This window comes from Pezoporus flaviventris, unplaced genomic scaffold (genome assembly GCF_033815535.1).
Source record: "Pezoporus flaviventris isolate CSIRO_AGI_PZ_B2104156 unplaced genomic scaffold, CSIRO_AGI_Pfla_v1 ptg000005l, whole genome shotgun sequence".
NCBI classification, from domain to species: domain Eukaryota; kingdom Metazoa; phylum Chordata; class Aves; order Psittaciformes; family Psittacidae; genus Pezoporus; species Pezoporus flaviventris.
In genome coordinates this window covers 7,285,648-7,306,054 of record NW_026892553.1, presented here as the reverse complement: position 1 = coordinate 7,306,054, position 20,407 = coordinate 7,285,648, and the positions used below count along the sequence as shown (strand labels likewise).

Here is a 20,407-nt window from a genome sequence, read left to right as displayed (position 1 = left end):
TAAATAACCCACCCAAGAGTGCTCAGCCCTGTGTAGAAGGCACTTGTTTTAAGGATGCTTCATACAGCAGAACTGGAACACATGGTTCCATTTCACCACTTATGTCAAGACTGGAGCTGGCCTGAGAGGCGTCACCCCCCTTCACTGCTGCATGCCCACCTCCTTTGAGCTATGTGGAGAATCTCTTCTCTCCTTTTTATCTTGATACTTTCCCTTTGATCTGTGTCATCTCATCATCTCTCTGCATCATCTTCCATGGTGCAGAAGGAGCCTTGTTGAGCGGGTAGGGGCAGAGCCTCTCAGCACAGCATGTTTGCTTCTTGGGTTATTTCCTTTCCATGTTGGGTTATTTCTTTCCCTTTCTCTTCCTGCACAGCAGTCAAGGTGGGAACTTCTTTACCTTGGCCCTAGGAGGAATCAGCCCCCGGTATGGCTGATGTTTATTGTGCTGTATGGTCCAGAGTGTGATGTGCCAGGTCTTCCTTTGCCAGAGTTGTCTTGGTGGCCTAAGAAAGCGAGTGTTAAATAGAACATAGAACTGGCCAGTGGGTACCAGGAACCAGCTGTGGTTATAAAACAAGAACACCAAAATAGCTTTAATGCTTCTCACACTGTGTAGGCTTGAATGGTTCTTAAAACAGGCTTGGTTTGCCCTGGATGTGGTAAACAAGTTCTGAGTCCTGGAGGGCTGACAGTGAGCAAGAGATGGAGCACAGCAGCAAAGGCAGCCTGAGCAACAGCAGTAGCGAAACATCCCCGCTTGCCTCAGATAAGCCCTGTAGCCGTGTTCAAAGCTCCTTTAAAGCCAGGGTGCTTTGTGCAAGGGGCAGATGAGGTCTAGAGCTGCAATAACTTTACTCAAGGCACTGCCAAGTGTTTTTCCATCTTGTGGATCCACCTTGAGCAGTGCTGAGGACTCTGAGCACAGACCACTTGACTGAGCTGTGCTGGACCTCACCAGGAGGGTAAGAGCAGATCCCACCCCACAGCTTCCCCAGGCCAGCTAACCCTGCCCTTGGGACACGCTGGGAGTTGGGAGTTGCAATGCCTGCCGCTAGATTGTGCAGTGAGGTTATATGTGGCACACAGATCGTGTCTGGTTTTCTGTTCTCTTTAAAGCAAAGACCTTTTTTAGCGTGCGAATAAATACTCTCCTAAAAGAGAAGACACCATCTGCTCCTAAGCACAGATTTCATTTTCTGAAGGGTTAGGTTTAAATGTGCTCAGAGTGGTGGCTGAGGGAGCCTGTCATGGGGTTTTGCCCCTTCTGTATCTTGCTGGAAGCAGATGTCTTCGTTTATGGGAGGGTGATGTGGCAGCTGCAATGAAACAGGGGTTCTGGCAGCTGGAGACTGCACAGACGCCCTGAGCTCCCTGGAGCCTGATGGTTAACCTGGTGCTTGCTTAGAGCATTGACATGCAGACAAATGATCAGGAGCCAGTTGCATGGGGGCCCTGGAGACACAGCCTGTGCCCTGTGGGGCTCCAACTCTTTCATCATCCTTAGGGAAGTCAGTAGCAGGAATCAGAGCTGCAGTGAAGCGCTTTCTTGTGCACAGTGATTTGCTGGGTGAGCTGGGGCAAGGACATGCATCCCTCCGGTGGGGGTTCTCAAAGAGCCAGCCAGCTCACCAGTTACACCAATGCAGAGCTGCAGCACAGCCCCTTGGGAGCACTGGTCCTGTGTCAGCGTGTCCCTCATGCCTTCACCTCTCTTGCCTTCCAGCCACTGGTGCTGCTGATGGAATGGCCTGAAGCCACCAACTTCGCCTGTCTGATCGCAGGCTACTGCCGTCTCCTGGTGGACTCCAAGAAGATGATATTCTCCAGGGCCCCCAGCCAGCCTCCCCCTCCTCAGATTATCAAGGCAGGTACGTTTCAGCCTCTGCTTTCTGTGCGAGCCCCTTCCCCTGCCTCATCTTCCTCCTCCTCCCTCCGCCCAGGGCTCTGCAGCATCAGAAAGGAGAAAGGTTTCTCTGGCATCTCCCCTCTGCCTCCATTCCCTGCAGAACCCATTTTAACCATTTTGGGTAAGCTCTGCCTCGTGGTGTCAGCTTGGTCCCTAAACACTCACTGCAAGTGTTGTTCTGGTAGCTGCTAGAGCAGATCCAGGAGGTGCCATTTGTAAAGACCTGGAATTGCTGCCAGCTAAGTTCTGGGTCCTCATAGAACAGCCTGTGTGCTGCTGCAGGGATGCAGCTCCTTGGCCAGCATCCTAGCTCTGGAGACCAATATGAGTGTATGCACTTAGCCAGGAACTGCTCTCCTGCTGCCTTTGGACACTGATGCCTTCATTAGTCAGGTCTGGGCTGCACAGGCAGCTCTGCTGATGTCCTAAATCAGGAAGGGATCTTTGGTGTTGCAGCTTTTCAGGTGACCAGCCTGATGCAGGGAGCATCAGGGCACAGCAGGAGACCAGAACACCTACAGACAAGCTCTGTCCCACCAGCCACGGCTGTGCTCTTCCTTAAGGGTGGATTGCAGGTGTGAGTCACCCTCAAAATGATCAATGACCCTAAAGAGTGATGTCAAACAAGAGCCAACCATCAGCTACGTGCTGGTGTTCCGTGCAGGTGTTCACACAATGTGTTTTGTATAGGGAAATATCAAATCTGCGGGATCAGTGGCTGGAGATGGGCAAAGCACCAACCCGGCCAACTCTATCCCCAAACCTCCTGAGTGACATTGCAGCTCCAGAGAGCTGTGACAAGCCTTCAGTTTAGGTGGCACAGTGTTAAAACTGCCTCCTCGAGGTGCGAGGTGGGAGGAGTGCCAAGAGCTAGCAGGGACCTAGGGAAAGGACTCGGTGCCTCTGAGGTCTGAGGAAGGCACCCAGCCACGGACTTAGCACATGTGGGAGGACACGCGCACAAGAGGCATCGAGAAAGCATCTGCGGCAGCAGCAGGGAAAGACCTGGCTGGTGATGTTGGTGTAAGTATATGTGCATGGTTTCCTTTTGTCTCTTCACCTATGCCTCTTATTGATGGCTGTCACAGCGCTCTCTGCCTACAGGAGTCCTACGGGAACACATTTAGTCACATCTTGCTGAGTGGAGGGTGTTTCCAACTTAAGTGGCTGTCATCAGGGGAGTCCTTTTCTGGGTCGTGTCACCCTGAGACAGGCTACAGGGACACGTGGCTGTAGGGACTTAGAGGAATGCAGGAGGAAACAGAGAGCATCCCAGAACATCCCCAAGGGCTCAGAGGGGGTCTGGCAGGGCCCACGTTACTGGTCACGCAGGGGATGTCTCGGCATGTGCAGGTGGTATTCTCCACACTCCAGCAACAATGGTAATAGGCAGGATTTTTCCTCAGGGAGATTGTGCTTCATGAGTACGGTCCAAACCTGTGCCAAAAGGGGAAGTAGATCTTGACCTTTTCTTGACAGGCTCAAGAAACCAGTATCACTATGCAGGGGGCTGGAGTGAGTGTGAGGGGAAGTCATGGTGTGGGTTGGACAGCGAAGGAGCAATGGATCTGTCACACCAAAGAGCCAGCCCCTCTCTGGATGGCCTGGTCTGCCCCCAGGGGTGCAATGAAAACCTCTCTGACCAGTGGAGGGGAACAGTTTCTCTGCAGACCCAGTACCCTCAGCCCAGCCTCTCAGGCATCCTTCAGGAGTGAATTCAGTGTGTGATGGGAAAACCAACTCTACTCACAGTTCCTGTCTCACTACTGCTGCAGGCTGAGGTGTCAGGAGCGAGGCAGATCACAGGCAGCGGGGCCATTAGCACATCTCTGCAGGAATGATAAGGAAGCCCCACTGGGATGAATCAAGTTAGCCCAGGTGTTGACTTTCCAGGCTGCAGGCAGGCTGTGCCAGTATCTTAAATGTAAAAGCAAGCCCTGGCCCGTGCTTTGCGCCTAGAATAGGAGCACATCCATTTTCCCTGAGGCCCATTGAAAGCTCCTGCTGAACTGCAGATGTTTCTAGAAATGCACGCTCTTTTCGGATGCTCTCAGTTACATCCCAGTCTCCACATTTCCTTGCAGAGCTGGATGCTAGATCCTTGCCTTCCATGGGAAGGGTTGTGCCGTGCTGGAGCTATGTAGGCAATTTGCCTCTGCCCCTTCTTCTCCCTGCTCTAAGCAGCAGCCATCATCAGCCAAGCAGCAACATGCCCTAGGCTGCTCTCTCATTTCTTCAACAGGACCTTCTCTCCCAGCAGCTGGATTATGGATTTTAGGGTTCTGGCCCCATCCAGGACAGTGGCCTGGCTCAGCACAGGCACTCAGTGAGGTTGCTTTGGGAAAGCCTCTGCTTCAGTCTATGAGCTGAACGTGCATCCCCAGCTGCAGCAGCCTTGTGTTCACTCACAGAGCTGCCCTTCCTGAGGACCAGAGTGCCCATAAATGAGAATAGATATTGTTTTGTCTGGGATTTTAGCATCGCAAGTGATGAACAGTATAACACGAACGTATCTGGGGAGACACACTGTCCAATTTGTTCAGCTAATGACTTTAATTGGGATTTATTTGATTTAATCTATACTTGGTAAGATGGAGCCTGCATGCCCCTGGCAGCCATTCCCAGCACAGTTGCACAATCCAACCTGTAATGCAGACAGATGTCCCTCCTGAGGCTGGACCACTGGCCACAGGTTCAGACAGTATTTCACCTGCTTGCCTTACACAAGGGAGCAATGGGAGGTTGTTACAGGGCAATGCTTAACAGCAGGGGCGGAGGGCATGATGCTGGTGGATGAAAAGCTGGACATGAGCTGGCAATGTGTGCTTGCAGCCCAGAAAGCCAACCATGTCCTGGGCTGCATAAAGAGAAGTGTGCAGGTTGAGGGAGGGGATTCTCCCTCTCTGCTCTGGTGAAACTCCTCCTTAGAGTACTGCATCCAGCTCTGGAGTCCTCAGTACAAGAAGGACATGGATCTGTTGGAGTGGGTCCAGAAGAGGGCCACAAAAATGATGAGAGGGATGGAACACCTCTCCTAGGAGGACAGGCTGAGAGGTGGGGGTTTTAGCCTAGCAAAGAGAAGGCTCTGGGGAGACCTTCTTGTGGTGTTTCAGTACTTAAAGAAGGCTTAAAAGAAAGATGGGGACAGACTTTTTATGAGAGCCTATAGCATGGCACAAGAGGTAATGGTTTTAAACCAGAAAAGGGTAGATTCAGATTGATATAAGGAAGAAATGTTTTATGACGAGGGTGGTAAAATACTGGCACAGGTTGCCTAGAGAGGTTGTAGATGCCTCATCCCTGGAAACATTCAAGGTCAGGTTAGATAGGGCTCTGAGCAACCTGATCTAGTAGATGATGTCCCTGCTCATTGCAGGGGGTTGAAGCAGATGACCTTTAAAGGGCCCTTCCAACCTGCACGTGCAGGAGATTTCTTTATTTGCATCTCTCCCAGCTGCCCACCGAGCTGAGGGCTGGAGGGCAGAGTGCACACGGAAGCTCCTCCAGGGCGAGCAGGAGCTTCCCCGTGCTGTTTCCCCTTCTCCTGGGCGCTGCTGCTAACGTGCCCGCTGTGGTTTTGGTTTAGATTACATCAACGCACACAACTTCCACCGGCCTGCCGCCCCGGGGCACACGGGAAAGAAAGAGAGCGGGTTGGTGGCTGGCTCTGCCCCCAGCACCGGAGCAGCCGGGGCTCCACCAGCCAGGGCTTCCGACTCGGAGCTCATCAGCTTCTGCTACCTGCACATGCGAGAGCAGAGGAAGGAGAGAGAGAGCGGGACGGACATCAATGAAAACCTGATATTTTTTGAGGAAACTCGCCCCAGGACCAAATCCGACCCCACCTCCAAAAGCTCTGGCCAAGGCTACAACGGGACAGCCAAGGAGTATGACCCGGATGGCCTTGACCAAGACAGGCACACAGGCAGGGCCAGGGCACACACCATAGACACCCACCTGCGCAGCGACGCCTCGCACTTCTACTGCGAGTCCTGCCAAGCCAAACTCAAGAGCCGGCTGGCCTCATGCAAGGGGGGCAAGCCCGGCAGCACCCGGGATAACATGGTGGACTTGATGTCTCTTCCCCCTCCTGGGAACGACGAGGAAGAAGACGAGACGACGTCCCTGCTCCCCGCCATTGCTGCTCCCCCTCCCGGCTTCCGAGACAACAGCTCGGATGAGGATGATCCCAAGCGCCGCGCGGCTGCCCAGAGCCAGGAGCAGGGCCGGCACCTCTGTGGCATCCTCTACGATGAGATCCCTGTCACACTGATAGACAACGTGCAACCACGGACGGTCCGAGACCATGCCCAAGAGCTGGATGATGCCCTGGTGTCCACCCTGCAAGCACTGGAAGCCTTGGCTGCTTCAGAGGATTGTCCGCATCCCCCTCCACAGCAGACAGCAGGTATTTCGATGGCTATGACTTCTTTTCTTGTAGCCCTTCTTTCCTTTGGTATATCCTTCCCTTTAGTCTTCTACTCTCATCCTGTATGTGATTGTGGAGCAGGTTCTAGTAAATCCAAGTTGTGGCAACAGGCTGTAGCAGGGGCAGCCGAACTGATGCTCAGGAGGTTTCTAAGCAGCTGAAGTGGGACTCGTCTCCTTGATGGTGCCTGAAGGAGTGTCTTGGTTACCCCCTGTCTGCCATGGTCCATGTGCCACGATGCTGGAATGAGTCCCTAACAAGCCAGTACTGTGAGCATGAGTTCCTCCCAGCTGTAACCCCGCTCAGTTGGTACCTTCAGCCCTCGGTCTTTGCAGGTTCTCACCCAGGTTTTGCAGTGTGAGCCCTTCCCAGGACAAACCTGCTGTCAGAGGGGTGTCTCTGGTACCAGCCTGCTGGCAGCACACTCCTTTGTCCCTCTCCCCACCTTGGTTTCCCTATTCACCACGGCAGAGTCTGTGACTTGTCTGGCCCAATTTTCCTTCTTGGGCCAGATGAGTCTCTGTAGCTCTGCTATCACTAACACTGGAAAGCTTCCCAGGACCTTTTCCTTGGCCAAGATCTGTTGCTGTGTTGACTTAACAAGCCAGCTGGTGCTGACAAGTGATCTCTTAAAAGCATTAACTCTTAGTTGCGGGAAGTCACTAAAACGTCTCCAGTGGGATGCTGTGTTCTGCATTCCTGGAGCCCTCCTGCCTCATGAGGTTCCCCTCTCCTCTGTACACCAGTGGGGTGTGAGTGTTGTCGTGGGGTTTTCTTTGTGTCCCTCCTCAGGTCTTATTGTGCTGGCTGCCATCACTCCCGAGTCATCCCTGGATTCTGGCCATGAAACCAACTCTTCAGAGCTAACAGATATCTCAGAGATGGTCTCTGCCATGAAGCAGCATCAGAACGCAGCCTACTTCCTCGCTCAACACATCAACAAAGAGAACCTCCTGGCCAGAAAGGACTTGCCCTTCCGAATCCAGAGCTGTGCTGCCCAGGCTGTGCTCACCTCCCCCTGTGCCCTGAGCCGCCAGGAGCCAAGCCCTTCGTTGAAGCCAGCTTTCTCTAACCAAAGCCCCAGCCTCACCAACTGCAAGAGCAAGCAGGAGCAGCAGCATCCTGAGAGGAGCTACCCCTCGGCTGCCAAGCCAGCGCTGACCCCTCAGCTCAGTGAGCAGAGTAGGGGGGCTCCAGTGTCAGGCTCTGAATGCAAAGGTGCAGGCCACCCTAAAGCTGCCTTTGAGGTATCTCTGCATGCCACAGCGGTCCCCAGCATGGAGCAGGCACAGGATCTACAAGAGAAGATGCCCAAAGAGGTCCAGCCAAGCTCCAAGCTCCTCCTGGATCAGAAAAGCGGTGTAACTCCAGCCATCATTGCGGCTGCGCTGCAACAAGTGGCAAACACAAAAGGCTCAGCTCCGCAAGTGACAGCAGCCTCAAAAGAGGACAGGAACATGAACGGTACCAGCAGCTGTGCACTAGCCAGCAGCAAGCCTCTGAAACCCAAAGGAGGTCCACAAACCGCAGACACATCATGCAACTGCCAGCAGCAGCAGCAGCAGCAGCAGCAGCTCCCTCCACAGCAGCACTGTGAAGACTCTCCAAGTCCTAAAGAAGCTCACGGCAGTAAGGCAGAAGCTTTCCACAGCAGCTCAGGCGAGGAAACGATGCCCACTAAGACTTCTGCCTCTAAAAGCTACCAGCAAAAAGCAGGTAGGGATGCTCCAGGAAGAGCCACAAGCGGAGAGCCAGGTCCAAAGGCGGGTGGGGAAGCCCCGAGCCTTGTCTTTCAGAAACATGCAGCTCCTTCAAACCAAGGGCAGAAAATGCAACAGGAAAGCTCAGCCAAAGGCTTCAAAGCCGAGAGTAGCAACGTGCACTCTCCATTGCCTGGTAGCGCTTTCAGAAGCACCAGTGAGGAACCCAAAGGGCCAGTCCCGCTGGTGCACAGATCCGAGAGCCTGCAGATCAGCACCGTGCCTTCCAAAAAAGCAGAGAAAGCCCTGGAGGTGACCCAACAAGAGGCTGATGTCCCAGCAAAACCCAAAGCTCCGAAAGCTTCCTTCAGGCTGAGGAACTTGTTCTCAGCAACTTTTCCAACCCGGCTGAAGAAGGAGACAGATGAGCGGCAAGCACAGCTGCAGAAGGTGAAGCAGTACGAGCTGGAATTCCTCGAGGAGCTGCTCAAGCCGAAGAGCAAAGGTGATCTCCCACCACAGGAGTACCTGCACCCTCCTGCCCCTGGGCGCTGCAGCTGCCAGCTAAGGAGCAGCCCCGTGCAGAAGGTCCCAGGGATGTCGAGGGAGCAAAGGCGTAGCTGCGACTGCAAGCGGATCTGCAGGGGGGTGAGGCCACCTCCCAACCACATGGTGATGCCAGAACTGGAGAGGAGAGGGAGAGATAAAGCTAGCAATGAGCAGAAGCAGGAGGAAGCCATTCGGTTGACAAGCATGAGCAGCCCTTCCAAAGGCAAGCGGATACGTTCCACGAGTTTAGAGTCCAGAGAGTACCGGTCAGATCCAGAGAACAGCATGTCCTGTTTGACCACCTGCGCTTCCCGGGGGGAGTGCATGGGTGCTCCACACTACAGGAAGCTTTTGCGTCGCTACAGCGTCAGTGAAATAGATAAGACTGAAAGGACATCCCTGTCCTCTGACATCTACCAGAACATCTATACAACGAAACAGAAGGGCCCACAGAAAGAGCCTGAGCCCAGCATCCTTTGTCCCCTTCTGAAAAGCAAACTCCAGGAAGCCACCGGAATGCCTGAACCCTCCTATGTCCAGATAGCACAGGAGAAAAAGAACCAGAAGGGTTCAGCAGTGTTCTCTGTCCAGGAGGAGATGTATCCGAGTCCTGCTGAGCTGCGGGATGAAGACATGGAGGATGAGAAGTGCTGCTCCATCCGGTACTGCTTCTACTACAGGAAATGCGATGTTGCAGATGACGGGAGTGAGAAGGATGAGCTGTCCTATTCCATCCCCATGCAGATACTCCCAGGAATGAAACTGGGTAATCAAATGGTCCCAGTCATGAGCAGAACTCTTCAGGTCCTGGATGCAACAGCCTGCAGCAGTCCCAGTGACAGCCAGACCCAGGAAATAGATTTAAGGACCTCCAGTTTTGAGGGGAGCCTGACAAAGATCAACGCCCTCCGAGGCCATGCCTACAGCTTTCCCAACGGGTTCCTGCAAGTGCAGCTGGACACCAATGAGCTCCTGACTATCCTGAGGCAGTGCGTGGTGAGCCCAGACGTCCGGGACTGCAAACCCTACATCTCCCAACTGGCTGAGTACAAGCAAGAGCTCGCCCTCAAGTTCAAGGAGTTCCGTGCATCCTGCCGCCGCGTGGCAGCTGTCGACAAGAGCCCTACCCACATGCTCTCCGCCATCACAAGCAGCTTCCAGGTGCTCAGCAGCCTCATCGAGACGTTTGTGAGGCTGGTGTACGTGGTGCGCTCGGAGTCGCAGCGCCAAGAGCTGCTGGCAAAGGTGGAGGAAGTGGTGAGGAACTACACCTTCCTGCTGAAGGCTGCCGAGGAGTCCACGGCCAGAACGCTGAGCCACCAGCAGGCAGTGGAGCAGCTCAGCCACCAGTCAGCCACGGTTGCCACCGTCATGAGCACGCTCACGCGCTCCCTGAAGACGCTGATCAATAAGTAAACCAGCTACGACAGCCAGCAAGCCGGTGCGTGCCGTGCGCTCGTGGGTCTCAAATCACGTAGGTCTGGTGAGGATGCGTGTCTACAGGCTCACGTCTACTGGGGTTTGTGGTGGTCACGATGCTCTTTCGTCTTTGCAGAACGGGTGGTTGCGTTGGGGGTGGTTTCGAGGTGGTTTTGCATGCCCTGCTGCGAGCTGTGCAACCAGATCATCGGGGCTGTCAAGCAGCTGTACCACGTTGGTTTGTCAGTGATGGTGCTTGGGGGGCACAGACACCCCATCTCCACACTGATGTGGAGGTTCTGGGCCTCACCTGTGCAAAGACCTTTGTCATGGTGGGCCAGTGAGTGAGCAGGAACTGAGCTGACATCTCCTGGCTTCACTTGGGCAGTTTAGAGCCAAACCAGTGTCTTGCCACGTAAACAGCTCTTCTGCCTCCAGGCTCTTCCTGGCCCACAAGCACAGCATCATTAGCAGCAGAAGGGATCAGCGGGGTGCAAGTCCCTACTGCTGTGCTAGGGCTTGGGAAGCAGTCCTAGCATGGACAGGATGCCATAATCCTGGGGCAGAGCTGAGTCACCCTACCAGACTCTGCTCACACAGCTTAGGCAAAAGGCAAGGGCTTAATGAGTGTGAGCAGGGAGGACCCAGGGAACCACGGGGCTGTCACTCTGGCCTCCGTGTCCGGGCAGGTTGTAGAGCAGATCATTTGAGTGCCATCTCGTGGCACACGCAGGACACCCAAGTGATAAGGCCCAGTCACCACGGGTTTACGAAAGGCAGGTACTGCTTGACTAACCTGATCGTCTGTGGCACAGTGAGCTGCTTAGTGGGTGAGGGAACGGCTGTGGATGCTGTCTGCCTCGGCTGTAGTAAAGCCTTTGACACAGCTTCCCACAGCATTTTCCTAGAGAAAGTGGCTTGGATTCTCGATCTGTGGCTTGGATGGGTGTACCCTTAGAACACTGCTTGGATGGCTGGGCCCAAAGGGTTGTGGTGAATGGAGTTAAATCCCATTGGTGGCTGGTCACAAGTGCTGCTCCCCAGGGCTCAGTATTGCAGCCAGTTCTGTTTAATGTCTTTATAGACAACCTGGACAAGGAGATCAAGTGCACTCCCAGTAAGCTTGCAGGTGACATGACCTGGGTAGAGGTGTGGATCTGCTTGAGGGTAGGAAGGCTTTGCAGAGGGATCTGGATGGGCTGGATTGATGGGCTGGGGCCAGTTGTGTGCGATTCAGTGCCAGCTCCTTCATTTGGGCCACATCAACCTCACACAAGGCTACAGGCTTGGGGCAGAGTGGCTGGAAAGCTGTCGGGTGGAAGAGGACATGGAGGTGGTGCTCAACAGCCACAGCATGAGCCAGCCTGTGCCCAGGTGGCCAAGAAGCCACCAGCATCCTGGCCTGTATCAGCACCAGTGTGGCAGCAGGGCCAGGGCAGTGACTGTGCCCCTGCACTGGGCACTGGTGAGGCTGCACCTCGAGTCCTGTGTTCAGTTCTGGGCCCCTCACTACAAGAGAGACATTGAGGTGCTGGAGCAGGGCCAGAGAAGGGTACCAGAGCTGGTGCAGGGCCTGGAGCACAAGTGTGATGGGGAACGGCTGAGGGACCTTGGGGGGGTCAGTCTGGAGAAGAGAAGGCTCAGGGGGGACCTGATCGCTCCCTACAACTGCCTGACAGGAGGATGTTGTAAGGTGGGTGTCAAGTCTCAATAGTGATAGGATGGGAGGAAAAAGCCTCAAGTTGTGCCAGGGGAGGTTTAATTTAGATATTAGCAAAAATTTCTTCACCAAAGGGTTATGAAGCTCTGGAACAGGCTGCCCAGGGCAGTGGCTGAGTCACCATCACTGGAGGCATTTAAAAGACGTGTGCATGTAGCACTTGGGGACATGGCTAAGTGGTGGGCTTGACAGTGGTTGGTTTATAGTTGGACCCAACGATCTTAAGGGTCTTTTCCACCCTAAATGATTCTATGATCCTGTGTTCCCCTTCCTCTGCTGTACGGCTGTGTCTACACTAGAGAGCCTGCAAGGAACCCAGACTGATCTTTGACCACTGCAAGCCAGAAGCTGGGCTAACAGCTGAGAGGAGACCTCTTTCACACCATTCTCCAGAGGTCAGGTCCGTGCTCCAAGGCTCAGCCCAAACCCTCTCCTACTTCTTTTCACCATTCCCAATTAGAGAGGAACCCAGATCAGCTTTCTCTGTGAGCCACGGCTTGCCCCTCACTCAGGCAGTGCTACTGCCACAGGCCAAGGGAGCTGCCCTACTTGCCCACGTGCTGGGGTCCTTTTCCCGTCCCCACTGGGCTGACTGCTGTAAGAAGCATTATTGAGTACTGTGTGATGGTTATTTATTTGGAGTTGGGGTCTTTTGAATTATTCTTTTTTCACTTCCAGGTGAATGGTAAAATAATTCCTGCTTCTCTTCACACCCCAAGGTTCCCCTCATCCTCCCAGTCTAGACCTAATCAATCAGACTGCCTTAACTGGTGCTTCACTGCAGTCAGCCACCTTCCAAAATGCAAGGTTACACATTTCATCACCCTTACCCTGCACTTCACACACGCACAGGGAGAGCAGGTTCTCCTGGGGTCCTGGCACCAATCCCCATCGCACCCACCTCTGGCTGGAAAGGGAGACGGTGGCATCAGCCTCCCAGGAGGAGTGAGGCGGGTTGTGAACACCAGCCAGCTTGCCCCAGCGCTTGGGGATGATCGGGGATCTCTGCAGGATCAGTCGCTTCCCATCCCTATGATTTCTTTATAAATATGCACATCCGAAATCTCTCGTTCTTCCATAGGAGTTACGGAAATGCACAATGTGCTTCTAACATGCGCATCCTCTAGCGAGTGCAATAACCTCCCCTGGCCCACGGCTGTCCCGGACTTTGGCCATTGCTGTCGGCAAGGCAGAGAGGATCCTGCTGTGGGGACAGCCTCCTGCTTTCAACAACCATGTAGCAAATACACAGTGGAAGAGCCAGGTTGGAATTTCAGTCTGTGGTGGGCAAAGCCTGTTATAATGCTGAAGGCTGACAGGGAGCTGTGTTTTTCTTTTCCCCAGGAATTATCTATTATGAAGCTCTGAGTTTCTTCAAGCTCCCTGTTATGCCCATATCATTCCTCCAGACATCTCTCAGTCTAATACAGAGGAAAATTTTTTTATTGTCTGTATATAGTATATATAAATTTAAAAAATTATATAAATTATATATATATACACAAATTTATGTCTTGTTTTACAAACAAGAAAGATTAAATATATTAATCTTAATATCCAAACTAGCATTTGTGTCTTTTTTTTAAGAACTTTGTGGCAATGTGGCTATTCCCAGCTGTACAAAGCACTGTTCATAAGCAAAACCCCCTATTTTTGTCACTATAGAGCTGCATGTATCTCCGTACTGGAAGCTTAACGACCCCACAGTGTCACTGAACTCCACACCAGTTAAGTACCAGGCTATGAAGGAAGCCACGAAGCAGCAAGAAATGCAGGTTGGAAACTGACTGTTTGACTTGGCACAGCCACTTATGTGTTGTAAATGGGCATTTTGGCTTCATTCCCCTCCAGGAGGGAATGCCTGCAGCAGCACTCACCCCTTCACTGGGCAAAGCAACCCTTTGCTGGGCAAAGCGTGGTCCTCCTGGTGCCCCTAAAGCCGGGGAGAGCCAGGATGTGCTCCAGCCCCTCTCTGTTAGCAAAGTCCTGCCTGATCCCTTCCAGATGAACCAACCTGAGTACTCACTGACAGCTCCAGTGTGTGTCTCCAGCCCAGTCGTAGGCATTTGCTCCTGTGCCTGGGAAGAGGTGACAGCCTGGTACCTGCCATCAGTGACCTGATGATTCCGCAGCCCTGTGGGACTGCTCTGGTGTGTCTGCAGGGGAAAGCCCAGCTAAAGCATAATGCCAAACCCAGGGACAAACCTGAGCCAGGCAGTTTCCCAGCTACAGGTGATGTTTCCGATATCCCATTCGTGCAGGGGACAGGCCTTGCCTGGCACAATGTACTGCTCTTTGCTTATCAGGGAGGAAAGCATTGATGTGTGCCCTTTATGCGTCCCAAAGCCTCCACAACCTATAGAAGCCAAGTCTGGTAAAGATCCAACACGAAAAGACTTAGGAACTGGGTCATTCTCTGTACGGGGGTTGAATGTGTGGTCTAAAGCACAGGCAGCAGCAGTCAAGACTCACACACATTCTCTGTGCCTCCAGGTTTGTTATTTTAATCTCATCACACCATTTCCCATGCTGAACTAACGATGACACCGCATGGGACAAAACTCACCCATTTATAAAGCTGGCTGTGGATAAAAAAAGTAAATGGAAAAGCCAAGAGGTTTCCTAACAACCCCCAGAGCCTGAAAACATCGACAGCAGGCAGTTTAATCACAAGTTCAGAGTCGATGCCTAGTACCATCTAGTGGGCAATCAGCACCCCGTCACAAAGGAATTACTCCTTCACATCACACCGTTATTATTTGCATAATGGTAGCAATAGGTGCTCCAGGATTAGTCGAATGTCCCTGTGCGAAGGGAGGAGCTGTAGTGATATGGACCCGAGGAGGATGATGAAGCCCTGCCTTCATTATTGCTGTACTCATCTTTTAGGTGCTGTCCCTCCAGCCTCACTCTGTAAATAGTGTTAAAGGAAATGATCCAGGTAAAACATTCTTGTTCATGTTTCTGAATCACAAATTTGCCCTTTCAGAGCCTCTCGGTACCTGCCTCTCTCATGCTGCCTTCGCCCTGGGGTTTTTGCTTAGCATTAATGCTGGCACAGATTTCCTCCAGGGCCTTCACAGCTCCCAGGAGCATTGCTCAGCCACAACATGCGTTTGTGACCACCTGATGCCATTGCACTCCCCCAGTCTGCTCCCTCCCTTCATCTTCTCTAAGTTATGACCTCTCTGAAGGAGACTTCACCAGGGCTCCATCAGTGCATAGAAAATGAAAACCAAATGGGCCATCTCTGGTCCCTCTAAGCCAGAAAGACCTGGCTTTCAGGGGTTAAAGTGCCAAAAGCAAGAGCTGGAAAATGAGCAGACCTCAAGCAGTAATCCCAAGATGGTTTGGATAAAATTACTTGTGTCTCTGTGGACTTTGCTGGTCATTGTCAGCTGGACACAACAACTGGGCACCACGGTTTAAAGCACTTTGAACTCTAATCCCCATGGTGTAGCGCCCACATTCTCCTGTCAGGGTTTCCATCCTCTCCAAGGTCCTGGCAACACTACAGAGGAATCACAGCAGCCCCAGATACAACAGCAGGGTGAGCTGAATAGCTGGGACCCACTGCTGCTTTCATCAGGCCCACGGGAACTGACAGTCAAACAGAAATGAGTAATGTCTAAGTTTTATCTGCATTTGAAGCAGAGTGTCTGGATTCTTGTGTAAAACATCCCAACAGATTCCTCACATAGGCAGACACAGTGGAGCTGGCTGGGACAAACGGACAAACTTGGTTGCCTTCTACAACAGGGTGACAGCACTGGTGGATAAGGGAAGAGCACAGTTGATGTCAACTATCTGGACTTGGGCAAAGCCTTTGATACTGTCCTGCACAACATCCTTGTCTCTAAACTGGATTTGACCGATGGACCACTCGGTGGATAAGGAATTGGCTGGATGTTTGCACTCAGAGTGCTGGGCTTATTCAGCCTGGAGAAGAGAAGGCTCCAGGAAGACCATAGAGCAGCTTCCAGTGCCTAAAGGGACTGACAAGAAATCAGGAGAAGTACTTTTAACAAGGGCCTGTAGGGACAGGACAAGCAGAATGGCTTTAAGATGACAAAGGGTAGATTTAGTATTAGATATTAGGAAAAAAATCTTCACTCTGAGGGTGCTGAGGCGCTCGCACAGGGTGCCCAGAGAAGCTGTGGCTGCCCCATCCCTGGCAGTGTTCAAGGCCAGGTTGGACGGGGCTTGGAGCAACCTCCTCTAGTGGAACATGTCCCTGCCCGTAGCATGGGGTTGGAACTGGAGGAGCTTTAAAGTCCCTTCCAACCCAAACTGGTCTGTGATTCTATGATCTCAGCTGATTTACATCACACAACCTTATTTAGTAGATATGAAACAAGCCTGTACACACGATAGAAAACTTTTGTGAGGGTTTTTCTGTCAGGCTGTGTAATTCCATGTCAGGGCATGAGCAGATGAGGAACCTGCCGATGCCTCATCCCACTGCAGCCACTGCACAACCCTCCAGCCCAGCTGAGATGATGCCCCTTGCTGTCACCTGCCCCCCAGACACAGAGTCAGCAGGGAGGATGTTTTGCGCAGCTGGATTACGAAGTCACTGAAGAGCAAACACGCTGTGAGAAAGTGGCAGAGATCCTAGCACTGCCTCCCTGAGGTTTGCTGCACATGCCAAGGGCTGGGGAGGGAGATGACAGGGCTGGGGACACGCACATGGTCCAGGACACTTTATGATGCTTCACGCAATACCACTTCTGAAAAGCAAAGTGGTTTTCTTCCCTGGCTTTTCTTTCAGCCAGCAGTGCAAAGGGCACAGCCTTGTGTTGCTCTTATCAAGTGCCATTCATTCAATGAACAGAACTGGCTGTGAGGCGTTGCAGTCACAAGGCAAGAGGGACTAAAAACAACCGCCGGCCACAGGCTTTCTGCATAAAAATTCATCCTTGATTAAGTGGCTGGTGGTAATTGAGTGGCAATTGTATGCAGGAATGCGCCAAGAGTGGGACAAGGGCTACTTGTCCTGATTGGCATCACCATGAAATTTGATAGAGCTCATGCGCTGCTTAAAACTTCCTGGAAAATATATTCCTGGGCCATGAAACACAAAGGTGTTTCTCATTAAGTGCATCTCCATGGAATCAGGTCAATAAAAAGGGGGTTTTGCCATTCATGTGCTTTCAGGTTCTCCCTACCTGGGCAGTAATTTACTTCACAGTTTCCAAACCATGAGGTAGCACAAAGAGCTCACACTATACACTTGTTCTTTCTACTACCCAAGCCAAGTGCTTGTCCACATTGTAAACCACAGGAAAATTAAAGTTTTTATACTCAAGTAGATAATTGCATGTATTATACTTGACTTCCAGAATTAAGCAAGCCAACTGGAATTAACTGCTTTAATTCCAAGTAAGGGTCTCCATACAAGAGCTGAGATACTCCAATGCACTTCCACATCCCAGCTTCACTCGGGCTGTGATTATTTTCCTGAGCACCCTTTCACAGACAGCCTGACTCACAGGCCAATGCTTCTGAACCACGCAGTCTCTCCCTTCATCCTGTTTAGGCCAAGAACCAGATAAACATCTCTCTCTTCAAAGCTGGTTCTCCTTGTCCCTTCTTCAGTAAATGGCAATGCAAGCTGCTAATAGACAAGCTTTGGCCAAGGACATCATGAGCAAGCTTTTGGGCTTTGTTCAACCAAGACTTTGGTGCATTAAGAGCCTCTCCTTAATCAAACCTTTTGAGATTACCCTGTTCCAAGAGCTTTACTAGCGGTACTGATGAATCATAAAGTTAGTGGACTGAAGCCCTCATAACCTAAGTGCTGTCTAACCTAAGGACATTGTGGTAGCTGAACCAGCTGAAGGGTTGCAGTGACTTGGATGTCACTCGTGGCCACTTAATGCTGCCGTGAGCAGTGCAGAGCAGTGAGATGATGCACAGCTGGAGAGACTATGAGCAGCCCCAGCACTGAGACCCCGTTTGTCTTGGAGGAACAAAAAGTGTCATCCACCAGCAGCCACACACAATCTTCCCTCCTAGGGGGAACCTTCTGCCACCTCACTGGGGTTCCTGACAACACGCTTGGCGTCGGGCTCGGAAAGGCAGAGAAACCCTCTTTGATTTTACACATGAAAGATTGCCAGTCCCGCGTTTACAGGATTAAGGATCCAATTTCATCCAATGTCAGATTGTTCACGCCTGCAGATCTCATCTCTGTGATCCCAGGAGGAAACTGATAGACGTGCTGCTTCAAAAGCCCTGTGTAGGGCAAGCTCAGACAGAGTTTATCAATGAGAGGCATCATTCACGTGTTTTAATGTACCTTCTACTTCCTCCAGCCTCAGTTTCCCCGCACCTGGTTCACAAGTAAAAGGGAAGGGGACAGGGATGTTGGAGCACAGAAGACCCTCAAGACCCTCATTCTCCATTCAAGAGCAAGGGGAAAATGGAATTTAAACCAAGACTAAAGCTAAAGATTCAAAACCACACACAGGTATTTTGGGGACTGGAATGGAGTTACTCATCTTCCAAATTGTGCCAACTGCAATACAGTAACAACCCTCCTGTAGTCTGTTTTGTGGGGAGGTCTTCAAGGTATTTTTAGACTAAATTTTCAGCTTTATCACTCAAAAATATGTACAGAACAGCCACTGCAATGATCCCAAACTGTCATTTGGAAAAGCTGTTATGAAATGCGAAAGGCCCATCTCAGAATGCCAACAAACTTACTGGATTTCTTGCTGGAAAAAAAAAAAACCCTTCTAAAATTACCATATACTGATATTGCAGTTCCCATCGATGCTAAGTGTGGGAATTCATATGTATTTTAATCCAGATTAATTCTGAGTGGGAATTCACATATATATTTAATCCAGATTAATTCTGAGTGACATCCTATGAAGGGTTATGGAAAACCTCCTCAAAGTATGATTTTATAATCATTACTTTACTGGCCTTTGGTGATAGAGGCAGCAGCATTCAAGGCCAGGATAGCTGCAAGATGAAATAAAAAGTGCCCTGTCTCTGTGAATAATGGATTCTGGTTGAATTCTCAAGGAGTGAAAGCAGTAACGTACCCATATGAAATTCAGTGCAGAAGTTTGTTATCTATGAGGCAGTCAAGTAAAACAAGCAGAAAGGACACAACTGCATGCAAACTTTGAAGGAGATCTTTCTGGCCTACTTTGTGTGTTTAAAAGCCTTTAAACTCCAAGTTTATTTCTGCAAAAGCTAAATTAATCCGCATAACGTAATAACACGCAGGCTGCGTGTTCACAGGAGACTGATTACAGGATTAGGTACAAACCCCTAATTCTAAATGTAAAAAAACCCTCAGAAATGAAATTAAATGGCCTGTTACAATCGTGAAAACCCCACCTCTGTATTTGCAATCCAGGGTATCCACCACAATTATTTTTTTTACTTTTTTTAATCTCAAAATGTTGCCAAAGATTCTTTCCAATAGGAAAATAAATAGCAGCAAGTATGCCTGCAGATTCTGAGGACAAGGGCAAAAAATGTTTATTATGAGACCAGTCAGACTGGATACATCCATGAGAAGTCAACGCTTCCTCACACATAAAGCCTGCTACCATCATTTCACTTTCGAACTGCTATCTATTCACCCTTCAAACAAAGGGAACGAGACCGAGCACAGCATCTTGGAAATAAAAAGCAAAGAAAAACGGATATTAGTAGGATTTGTAGCCTAGAAGTGTGCCCGACGAAAAAGCAAAAGGTTTCTCTTCAGCTGAAGGACCACCATCCACCTTGGTAACAATGACCCATTACCCACCCAGCATCTGAAGCCAATAGCTGGGGACAGCCCTACTCAGTGTGACGGCTCCGGGCACGGCTGATCTGGCAGCAGAGCTCCTGTTTCCCGTGCTGTGTTTGACTCAGTCCCTGGGCTTCTGTTTGTGCAGGAAAAGCCACAGTTTTCCTTACTGATAACCTATTCTCTGTAACCATCACCGAGGGACATGAAGTGGTGGGTGCCCGTCCCCTGCAGGGCTCTGCGGGGCTTGGTTTAGGAGGCGGGTGCAGCACAGCGTGACCCGAGGGGAGCTCACAGCGAGCGGCTGCGGTGCTGCGGCACCCCGAGCCGCTGTCCGCAGTGCAGCACGGCGGGACACTGCCGTGTGGCAGCGGGGTGACCCCAGCGCCGGTGCGGTGGTGCCCGCACAGCCTGTCCGGGGGTGGCGGGGTGCCGCCGCAGCGTGACTCGGCGGTGCAGGGTGACACGGTGCAGCATGCCGCTAGGGCACTGCGTTACGCCGCGGTGCTGCGGCCCGGCGGGGTGACGCCTGCTCAGCGCAGAGCAGGCCGCGGCGGCGGCAGCGGGAGGAGGCAGCGGGCGCACGCACACCGGCATGCTGAGGTAACCCCCGCACCCTGCACCGCCGCGGGGCTCCTCAGCCGCGGGGCTCGGAGGGCAGCGCGGGGCGCGGGCACCCTGCGGCGGGAGCGGGGCCTTTTTCTCTCCCCTTCGCTGCCGCCGCCCCGGGGCCTCCCCTGAAGGACGGCAGCCATCTTGCCTGCTGGTGGGGGGGCGACTGCCAATCATTCCACTAACGAACCCTCTACTCCGCAGACGCGCCTGTCTCGCTGACCAATCGCAGGCCAGGCGGACAGGCGGCGACCAATCGTAGGCTTCCTCCTGCGCTACGCCCCACCCCTTAGAGGGACTCCTTTCCCGCCTC

The 20,407-nt window shown here is 52.0% G+C and overlaps 1 protein-coding gene and 1 long non-coding RNA gene across 5 annotated transcripts in view; both read left to right on the top strand.

Annotated features, from left to right (window-relative positions):
• The window catches only part of FRMPD3 (FERM and PDZ domain containing 3), a 53,136-nt gene extending 42,217 nt beyond the window's left edge, over window positions 1-10,919 (top strand). For all 4 annotated transcript variants that reach the window (XM_061445927.1, XM_061445928.1, XM_061445926.1 and 1 more), the window contains 3 exons: window positions 1,727-1,871; window positions 5,496-6,317; window positions 7,131-10,919. In XM_061445927.1, the coding sequence (XP_061301911.1) occupies window positions 1,727-1,871; window positions 5,496-6,317; window positions 7,131-10,003 (3,840 nt within the window). In that variant the 3' untranslated portion in view covers window positions 10,004-10,919. The remainder of the gene's footprint in view (window positions 1-1,726; window positions 1,872-5,495; window positions 6,318-7,130) is intronic.
• The window catches only part of LOC133265431 (uncharacterized), a 223,902-nt gene extending 210,614 nt beyond the window's left edge, over window positions 1-13,288 (top strand). The window contains exon 2 of the long non-coding RNA XR_009741955.1: window positions 11,801-13,288. This is a non-coding gene — a long non-coding RNA (uncharacterized LOC133265431). The remainder of the gene's footprint in view (window positions 1-11,800) is intronic.
• Window positions 13,289-20,407: the final 7,119 nt, after the last annotated feature.